At 38.7% G+C, this 10,816-nt stretch overlaps 1 protein-coding gene across 1 annotated transcript in view; it reads left to right on the top strand.

The window, feature by feature from the left end:
• URI1 (URI1 prefoldin like chaperone) overlaps positions 1 to 10,135 on the top strand; it is a 44,814-nt gene extending 34,679 nt beyond the window's left edge. Inside the window, exons 5-11 of the mRNA XM_056360371.1 lie at positions 1 to 51; positions 263 to 323; positions 3,326 to 3,506; positions 4,089 to 4,356; positions 4,927 to 5,069; positions 6,738 to 6,996; positions 9,313 to 10,135. The exon at positions 1 to 51 is cut by the window's left edge and continues 41 nt beyond it. Coding sequence (XP_056216346.1) covers positions 1 to 51; positions 263 to 323; positions 3,326 to 3,506; positions 4,089 to 4,356; positions 4,927 to 5,069; positions 6,738 to 6,996; positions 9,313 to 9,501 — 1,152 coding nt within the window. The 3' untranslated portion in view covers positions 9,502 to 10,135. The remainder of the gene's footprint in view (positions 52 to 262; positions 324 to 3,325; positions 3,507 to 4,088; positions 4,357 to 4,926; positions 5,070 to 6,737; positions 6,997 to 9,312) is intronic.
• Positions 10,136 to 10,816: the final 681 nt, after the last annotated feature.

Raw genomic sequence — 10,816 nt, 5'->3', positions numbered from 1 at the left:
AATTTTGAATCACGAGCTGAGTTCACAGAAGATTTGCAGAAAATGAGTGATGTAAGGGTCTTGTTTTGTTTCAACCCAATTCTGTAGTGTTTTTTAAAATCCGGAAAACAAGATATTCAGATTGATAAAAGGGTATAAATAATGTAGTCATTCCTGTCTTGCATATTGCTGCATTTGCTTCTTTGCATTATTTGGAAGATATCTGTGCTGTTAGTATAAACCAGTGTATTTAATAATCCTAACTTTCCATCTTTCTAATTAGGCTGCAGGTGATTTTGTTGACATAAGAGAAGAAATAGAAGATGATAGCATTGAAACAAAAGGTAACTGATTTAATAATAAACATTTGTCTTGAAGTAGTAGTAAGCAAAATATTCCATTTGTAGGATTAATACTTCTTACGTGGGATTGACTAAATAATTTCTCTATATCTTTTACATTAAAGAAATCGCTTTATTCAAATTAAAAATTTGAATCTGATGGTAAGATGGATTTTGTTCCTAAGTTTCCCTGTGGGATTCTGTTTTATCTGTTGGTAGCCATCAGCTAAACATACTTGTGGGGTATTTTTCTTTGAAGAGTCTACACTGGAAGTTTGGAGTTTTCTAGAAAAGAGGCAGGAAGCAAAATATGCTGGCTCCTGGAGGGAGAACTAGAGAAGACAGTTTTTGCATCAAAGTGTGAGTTCTGCAACAGAAGAACTACTGGAGAAACACAGGCTCTGCCTCTTACGGGGGAAGTACGAGAGCAGTGTCAGCAGGGAAGGGAAGAAACACTGACAGGGATGAGACGTAAACGGGCAATGTAAACGTTGTCATCCGCTGGGGCGTTTCACTACTGTCGGTGAAACGAATGTGAAAACAAACCTCAGCATGCAGGTCTTGGAAATGTACTGAAGCAGATACTTCCTGAAGGCTTCTGGAGAGGACACTGGGAAACAAAGATAGTTGTGCTAAGGAATTGGATAATTTCTGTGCTTTTTGAAGTGGTGCTTGATAGACAAGACTCAGGCAAAGTTGTAGGAAGAAGTAATTTTACAGGCTGAAAATAGCATCACTTGGACACTTTGCGAAGGAGTAGTAGCTGGTGATTTGGTAGTTCACTGTTATATTTTTTCTGGAGTAAGTCACGGTATTAATATGCCAAGGCTGACTTGAGGAGGTGTCTCTACTATGAGCAGGTGTCATTAGAAAACAGGAGGAGTAACATTCTGGGAAATGCATCCCATTGTAACAGTGTTAATGCAGCATGCTGTGGATGCCAGGTCAACCTTCATGCAGCTTTATTGTGTCCTTAACTTCCATTATTGTCCTCTGAAATCATCTTAATTTTTGCTGAAAATCTGTAAGTGGGTATTACATATGCTTTCTATCAGCACCAATCTGTAGTGAGATTGAAAGCAAAGTAGCTAAAAGAGACAGCCTGGACTTCAGCAGCATAGGAATTGGTTTTGTTCACGTGGAAATGGGCTGTATCTTTGAGGAGAACAAAGCCTAGTATCCCAAGCATCTCATTAGTTTATTGCTGACTGTCCTTTTTTTTTTTTAAATTTTAATAATTTCACTTTTTTTGGTTAGTGTATGAAGTTAATGGTGGTGCTTTGTAGTAACAGTGAGTGAGCACAGTGGACACTGGAGCAGCGAGTGGTTATCCTCTGTTGTCTTTGAGATCTGACCTGGTTTCCTAACTGACAGAAGGTTTGTTAGGAGTAAGAGGGAGATGTTGAAGCGCTTGCTGGTGTTCAGAAGCCATGTGCTTACCTTGGGAGGCAAGTCAGTGGTTAATACTGAAAGGTAACAGAACGAAATCAGGAGGGCACAATCTGAAAATCAAATTGAAATAGATTGTTAACTAATCCTTCCAAATTTTATTTATTAATTTTGTAATTATACCAAATGAAATCCTCACAAGCTACTCTGATTACTTGGCTTACCTCAATTTATATTCAAATCTCAATAAAATACATTTCAGCCTTTTCTTAATGAGATGATGAAAAATGCTACCCCATGGAAGAGTAGGGGACACACATTCCAACATAACTTACAGTCACCTGTTTGCTTTTTAGTGTTGCTATTGAATTTGTATTTAACTCTGGATTAAAGTATAAGCTGGCGTATTTGAATAAGGATATCTTTAAGCCATGAATTCTTAAATTTTTTTTAAAATGGCCGCACAATTGGTTAGTAGAGATTTTAGAACTTGAAGGATGCTGAATAACAAAGCCATTGCACTACTGTTGATCAGATGCACAAAGCAAAGTTTCATAAAGACCCGTAGATGCTGGAGTCCCGTGGTACAGACAAAATGCTGCGGGTACTTGTGGCAGTGATGGAAGGGGAAGGGTCCTCACCCCTGTAAAGAGGTGCTGTGTTGGGGGGCTGCTGATGGACAGGGGGAAACTTCCCTTGGGACCCTGTGTGGGACTGTGCAGAAACAGGCGGTGTCCCTGGGACCTGCCAGTCAGGGGGGGGAAGGTGGATTAAAGAAGCAGTCCTGCCCTTCACACGTACAGGGCTAAAGTGTTAGTATTGTTGGCAGGCGGCGTGTTCCCCATGTGCTAGACAGCACTCAAACAGTAAAAAGTATTCCCCATCCTCAATGGATGCACCATTTTACTAGGTAGCAAAGCTTTTAAATGCCAGCAGGAACTTGTCAGTGACTACCATTTACTCACAAGTGTATACCTCAGGTCACCTCTGAAGCTTTAAAGAGGGTTATATCTATCATTTCTGAAAGGCAGGTTTTTGTATGTTTTTCAGAGCGGGTCTTTTTCACCAAAATAAGTGATTCACTATGACTGGATTTTGGTCAGAATTTCCAGATGACTCTGGAGATAACTTTTAATGATCTTCATTGTAAACTTGAAAAAATACAACCCAAAACAAAAAGTACTGCTTTTTAAATATAGGTCACTTTGTCCAAAATGAGCTTAAGCACAAACTAAATTTGTTTTCCCAGTTAATAAAATGTGCTGTTAATGGGACAGTGAGCAAATGTCACATTCACATGTTGGTACCTATCCGAGCAAATCAAAGTCTACTGTTTGGCACAAAGGGTAAAAAACCCCACGCTGTAATAAAACTGTCATAGGATCAGTGTCTCCTGCTTTGTAAATAAACATCTTTGCTTTGCCTCGGTATTTCTGTAACATCCGGAGACTATTATCCTGTGCTGGTGCTCTGGTTCATTGACAGTTTCACTTAAACAGTTAAACAATAATTCAAAATGGAAAATGTTCTGCCCATATTCCTTAATTCCTTTGTGGTCCCCCCCATGTCTTTTTGTCAGTTGCTTCAGTAATTGCATCTTATTTTTTGTCACGCAGGAAAATACCGAACTGCTCACAAACCTCATTCAAAGCCAAAAGTATCAAACGTTTTTGAGGTAGATTTTCCAGCAAATGGAAGTGATACAAAATCAATGGGCCGTTTCCAGTCAGAGGAGGAACTGTGGGCCCGCTTAGAAGAGCTCGAGAGACAAGAAGAGATACTTGGTGAACTTGACAGGTACAGTGCTGCAGTAGCACAGTAAGGTTTGGCATTCAGAAAGCTGTGGGGGTGTGGTTCTGTTTGTACAGAAAAGATCTCACTGTCAGTGCAAATAACTGACTGGACTGATGCAGTTAAAATCATAATAGGTGGGAGAAGGGTGGGACGTGAACAGAGAGTGCACTGCAAGGGCGAAGGTGCTAAAATCTGCCTCTGTGCAACTGCGGCAGGCCAACGTTCTAGTATTTTTTCTTTCAGATGATAGAAAAGGAGGAAGTAAAATCCATTTGCCACAGGCTAGGAAAATCCATTGTTCACAATGCAGGAGTTACACGTTTAGTGTTTAATGACGTCCTTAGATCTATTCTGATCCTAACGCAATTCATGTGTCATTAGCCATAATGCCACGGTTTTGGTGTTTCCAGCTGACATGGAAAGGACATGGTCATAGTTACAGAGTATAAAAAAGGTTCCACTGTCGGGCTAAAAATACAGTATCTGGGTAAAGAAAATGGTGTACAGGCTTGTTCATTATTTTGTATGCCTGTGTGTCTTGAGTGTGAGTTGTCTCGGTTCACTTAGCTATTTCTCATTTCATAGGATGCCTGATACAGTTGAGACAAATGGAGAAGATACAACCTCTTCGGAAGAGGAGAAGGAAGATAAGAGGGCAGATCTGAATGGGACATATAGAGCAGAAGACTGTACTACTCAGGGCAACTTCCATAAAGAAGTAACAAATTCAGGCTTGTTTGGTGGCCAAGTTAATGGCTCTAGTTATTATCACAGCGATGATGAAGATGATATAGATACTGGAGATAACTCTGTTCCAACTATTTTTTTCTCTCATACTGTTGAACCTAAAAGGGTTTGTACTTTATTATTTTTATCTTTCTCTCAAGAGATTATGTGAGACATATATACCATATCTGAAATAGAAAATTTTAGATAATTTAGAATGCTAACTATAGGTGACATTTATTTGGATTTTTTTTTGAGGGCTTGAAACCCACTGTTTAAATCCTGCAGTTTCAAATACAGTATTAAAAAATTATCTCGAAATGTATACCTTGCTGTGCTGGCTTCTGGCTGCTGTAAAAGGTAGTATCCTGTCCAGGAGTTTTTAAAATGACTTTTTACTTGACTTGAAATTGACTGTTGAACAGCTCAGTTGTTGAGGAGAGTTTGAATAAGTAGATTGTCATATACTATGTGCAAAATCTGTGCACATTAGTGCAAAGAAATGGCCCAGCCTAGTGCAAGTGGTAAAGAATAAACAGTTCACACTGTGAATGTTACCATTCATCCATTTGTTTTAATTCATCTATGCTTTGTAGTCCCCAACTGCTTGAATAGGAGAATGTCAGACGTCAGTTGATCTGCAGCCTGGCGATTGTTGATTTTATGGTCTAGACCATCATTTGTGTTCAATTTTCAGGTAAGAATAAACACAGGAAAAAATACTACTTTGAAATTCAGTGAAAAGAAAGAAGAGGCCAAGCGTAAAAGGAAGAACAGCAGTGGCAATGGCCATGCAACTCCAGAACTGCCTAACATCAAAACCCCAGCAGACATTTACCGGTGTGTAATTTATAGCATTGGCATGTGAGCTTTCCCCTTAGCAGACCTTCGCTTTTCATTTCTGTTCACCTATAGTATGAAGCCGAGCCTACTATTCCCTAAAAGAAACAGCTGGAACTGAATTTACTACTTAAAAATGAAAGTTTGTGGCTTCTGCATGGTTGCCATGCTTTCATATCCATAAAACACTTCTTAGCTTAAGAGTTCCTTTTCCAACTAGCAATTCGTCATTTATCTACTTTTTTCAGAGTTTCTGAAATTGAAGTAAATTTGCTAGTACGTATGCCCTGCATGAGGGAATACAGCAGTTACCTTACATATTCTGGTTAATTCTATGTCATTTGCTCCTGTGTTTGTTTTCAAACATAACTGACCAGATCTGTCACTTGTAATAGTCCTCCTGTTCCAGTTACTAATTGTTTCTTTTCGTCTCTTCCTTTCTAGTATCTTCAGAATATACTCAGGTCTTTGTTTGCATAATTTCTCTTGCATTCTCTCTCCCTGACTTTAGTCCTTTACTGTCTCTATTCTCTGTAAAAAGAAGTGCTCACCTGTAGAACAACCACGCTGAAAGAGTTTAAAAAAGTCTTGGGCTCAGAAGTCTGTATAAAACACTAATCTAAGGTGACGGGAGAGTTAAAACAAGTATTTAGGTTTGTAAAGATGAACACCAGACCTATTAGATTGGTTGATTAAGTGCTTGTGAAAATCACACTGCATTTGTATGTCAGTGTATTCCGGCACCTAAATATTTAACAAAATGTGTCACGAATCGTGAAGAGGTAAAAACCCATCCTGTAATGGCAGCTACTGGGGCTGAAGATGAGGTAAAAGGTTCATGGTGCTCTCCCTGAGCTCTGCAAAGGAGCTCCCATCTTCTGTGGAGATATGCAAGTGTTCCGGTGAGTGCCTGATGAATAAAGCTGTTAAGAGACAAGTAACACCATTAAAACTCATCCAGTCATCGGGCTCCTCCTTTGTGAGTTTGATAAAATCAGCACTGTCTTCTGATGCCACTCTTTCTCCTCCACCCACCCTTGACTTCTTTAAGTCACGGAGATGGAGTACAAACTGTAGGAAGAGGCCTCTCTATCAGTTTACAGTCTGTTAATACTTGAAAAGAGTCTTCGTGTTGGTGTGATCTTAAAAGCTGATTTTTTAAATTTTTGTTTGTTTGTTTGTTGCTGAAAGGAGATTATAGCACTTGTCAGGAAAAAGCTTCATCTTTTCTATGTGCAATGAATGCTTCAAGTATTTGTTTTTATATTCTACATTTGACAAGGACTTTATTCTAGAGGACCTTCCTTCGTGATCTTCTGTTTCTCTTTATAGAAACAACCCTGACAATCGTTTAGTTTACCTTTTTTCTAACTTTTTGTAACTCATGCTATTCTGTTTTCTGATGCTTTTCAAAGAGCTATACATTGTCTGCTGGAAGAGCATACCAACTTAATGCTTGAATAAAGGGCATAACAGTGTTTGCTCTGCAGAATTGATTCTTGTACGTTGGTAAATAAGATGCCTCTAAAGGTACGATGTTGTAATTCTGCAGCGAAAAAGTTGGAAAAGCACATCATAATTAATTTGTACAAAAGACAAAGCAAGATCACTGTAAATTTGTCATCTGATCCTGAAATGGTTTATTAAAGCTAACATTTTCCTTTATAGAGTCTTTGTTGATGTTGTGAATGGAGAATATGTCCCTCGTAAATCAATTTTGAAGTCTCGAAGCAGAGAGAACAGTGTTTGTAGCGATACCAGTGAGAACAGTGCTGCTGAGTTTGATGACAGACGAGGAGTTCAGAGGAGTATTAGCTGTGATGAAGCTACTCAGAGTGACAACAGTGAAGGCATACTGGAGGAAGAGGAGGAGGAGGGGCAGCAGCAGCTACCAAAAAAGCTTCCTCCCTCTTCAGGGACAACCGAGGTACAGTTTTTAATTAATTATTGATTGTTGGCAGGGATAAAAACGAGAAATCTAATGGCTGTAGTTGCCTATACCATCAGTTTGATATCTTTAAAATAATTTTCTAACTCCTACCTAGTTTGCTTCAGAAGGACATTATCAGGTGACAAGCTTCTGTCATGTGCATCCTAGGGGCGGGGGGAAGGAGACGAGTCATGTGGCTTCCCCAAGACCGGAAGCTGTTCTGTAAAGATCTGGCGAAGTAGTCGCTTGCCAGTGTTACTGAAACCAGTGTCATGTCTACCGGGTCATCCTGAAAATTTCACTGCAGGATATACAGTGGGATTAAAAAAAAAAAAAAAAGACTATGTGCTTCATAGTGGAGAGGGAAGAGTTGATTCTCTGTAACCTGTGTTGCACAGCTGCTAGACAGCTAATTTCTAGGTGGTGTTTTAAAGTTTTAAAACACAGAAATATCAGCTGAGTTGTTACTTGGACATGCTAAAGGCAGAGGAATTGCCCTGTGGAAGAAGGCATTACTGCTCCACTCATCCTATTCCAGACTGGGGCCATTAGCGATCCCAAACAAATCTATTTTCATGCGTTTGGAAAGTTCAGGGCTTCATCATAAAGAAAAGAGACTGTTAGATGTAAGGGAAAATGTACAGTTGCTTAGTGACTGGATGAACACAAGAATTAAATGTAGCCGCTGCTCTGAAATTCATGGCATAGGGTATTCTTCATTTTTATTTTGTGAGAACTTACACTAATTTTTTCAAACCAGATGAAGCTGAGTTTTCAGTAGTTCCCAATGCAGCGGGCAAGTTCAATGAAAACACTATTTTTAGAAAAATTATTTTTGACAAGAAATGAATTCCTCATAAAAGCTATTGTTTATCATCATTTTTCATACAAGCAGCTACAGATGCATCCAGGCAGGATGTGAAGATTCATGGTGGAAGATCCATCTGTAGACTTAGATACTTAACGTTGCATACTTCCTGGAATATATTTGCTATATTTTTATAAAACATCTAAGTACACTTTAGAAGTTACCCATTAGTCCATTTTCTGAATATGACTTGATTATTCTCTACAATGTAATGTATTTGCTAAGTAACTGCAGGAGAGTGAGCAAAACACTCATTAGACTTGCCTTCTTAAAGGCTGCTGTTTTGCTTTTGGTTGTTTTTGTGGGTGTTTGAAATACATTATTTCTCCGTGACCACTTGCAACTCAGTAACTTTTTTTGTTTCTACTTTCACCAGAGTTGTCTTGAATTGTATTTTGCTTACCTGTTTTTGAAAATGAGCGTGTTGTTATAACAGTGCAGTTGTGCACAGGCACGGCTTTGGGCATACTGTGGCTATTGGAGCAGAAAACAAAAAAACACTGCTTTTTTTGCAGGTCCTGCAAGAAAAGAATGGCTGGTTTGTTTTGCTTTGTTTTTCTTGGTAACTGAGTTATGAAAAAGCAGAACTAAGCATAGTTAATAAATCTGGTGTGCATTCCTTTGTGCCCTGTATGATCATCAAACCTTGGATGTAAACTGCTTCCCCTTGTCCTTAGGCATTCGGACTTTTGTGTTTTCAGTACATAGTAGAGTGATTTGTTCTTAAATACGTTTATGAAAAGTAGTTCTGAGCTGCTTTTTTCCCAGTGTTTTCCAAGAATCACGGTCATTTCTTAGATAAGTTAAAAAGGATTCAAGTCATATAATCAGCTGCATATAAATTATCATTTTTAAACATTAAATGTTTTTATTAGACCTTTTATAGAGAGAAATAGTTGGAAGCGAGTTTGCTGTTCTCTTAAGTATAAATTTCTTTCACCATTTTTTGATCATATTTGGTAAGGAAAAAAGAACAAACAAAATACGTGCTTGCCAATTTGTATGCAGTGTGTCAGCTTGATGCAATTAGAAGATATTAAGTCATAAAATATGACGTATGATGGAAATGCTGACATACTCCAAGTTTGCAAAATCTCTCAATTCTTATCCAAAATGAAACTATATATTACATCAGCTGGTTTATTTCTTGAGCGTGTGTCGGTGAGTAGGCAAGTTTTTAGATCATTTGTGCAGTAGGATTGAGATTTAAGTAGTACATTTAAGACACTGTCTTTCATTCAGTCGTCTTTGAACAAGCTATATTTTGAGGTTAATTACGATTTGGTTACTTATGCAAGGAACAATCATTGATTTAAAGATATTTCTTTACTTTTGATTAAAAGAAATAACAATCCTAATCAGGCTAATATAGGGTAATGACCTTATGGGCATAGCTTCACATTTGCATTTTATTAGCTCATTTTGAGTACTCTCTTCTTTTGTAGGCATTTTCCGGAACTGTTATAGAGAAGGAGCCTTTGTCTCCCTCCTTAATACCACACCCAGTCATTGCTCACCCAGTCCTGCCTACCATTCTGGAGAGAAAATCAGAGGAAGTTTTGTCCGAAGCATCAGAAGAAACTACAAAGAGGATTTCAAAATTCAAAGCTGCCAGAATGCAACAGACTAACTAGGTCCTGCCTAGCCAGCTGACGTCGGGGTATCATGTCTAGTTTCATATTTGTTGAGATTACGTAAAACTATATGCGTTGCACCTAGCTAGTTAAAAGAGTGTCCTATGTTAATTTGGCATTGGTTATCTTTTGAAACATTTATTGGCAACATTAAAAAAAAAAAAAGTTCAGTGTTTGAACACTTGAGTATTCATCTTGTTTTGTCGATTTCCCTGTGTGCTGTCAGCACCTTTGTATATGTTTGCCTTATGATAGCAGCACTTGGGTTCTTTTTCAAAAACTGTTCCTCACATACATTGTTTTTGTGTTTAAACCTAAATACAGGCAGTTTTGTGCCAGCTGTGATGTTCTACATACCATATGGACCATTTTAAGGAAACTTTTCACATTTCAAATAGATTCACCAATTATATTGCATTACTTGCTTTAGCATTTTAAGACACACTTGTATTCACATTCTTGTAGTTTTGCAACTAGGTGTCTGCTGAAAGTTTTTTTCCTTCTTTCAAACCTCTCTGATATCTCACTGTACAGATCTATAAAACGCTGGGTTCGTGTACATTGCAGGGAAGTTTCTTTGATGGAAAAGGGTATTTTGTAAAATTAAATTTTCAGTAAAAAAGCTGTGAAAGTCGTGTGTTTTTTGCTGCTTTACTACTAATTTGGAAACAAGGCAGAGAGGTTTTTATTTTGAACTTGCATTTCTAGCTTGAAGTGTTTACTACCACATGGACATAAAAGCAGTCCATTCTCTTCTGCCATTGTGTTTTAACCTCCTGCTAATGAATGTCCATGGAAATTGAATGCTCTTAAGGAGAGAAGCATAAACTCAGGCTCTGATTACAAAATCTCCCAGTTCTTTTGTATACTCAGGAAACATTGTAATTGTCTTGGGAATGCCCAGAGGGAGTCAGCACTAAGGAAAAATGTCTTAATGCTTCAACTTTATTTCAAAACACAACAGCACTGCAGCACTCGGGGTACCGTTCTGTGTATCCTTCTCATGACTGAGAGCAATCCTGGCTCTCGGAGTCCCTGCCCCGCTGCCCCTTCTACCGGCTTGCTGCCCCCTCCCTTGTGCTGACACAGCTTTTGTTGGGGCCACCCCTTGAATGATAGTAGGTGACAAGAGCTGGGTTTAAAAAACAAAACTACTGGATTCCGGGGTGTTCTGGGTTTTTTTTTTAATAGTTGTGTGTGTTTATCTGAAGCTAGTGAGTTTTCTAACCTCTTCCGCAGCGTGCCTGCACCAGCGCAGGTAGACGGGTAGCGTGTGGAGCGAGGGCAAGGGAGAACGTTGGCAGAGGGCGTGGGG

Source organism: Falco biarmicus, chromosome 15 (assembly GCF_023638135.1).
Source record: "Falco biarmicus isolate bFalBia1 chromosome 15, bFalBia1.pri, whole genome shotgun sequence".
Taxonomy (NCBI): Eukaryota; Metazoa; Chordata; class Aves; order Falconiformes; family Falconidae; genus Falco; species Falco biarmicus.
This window is presented reverse-complemented; position numbering and strand designations above follow the sequence as displayed.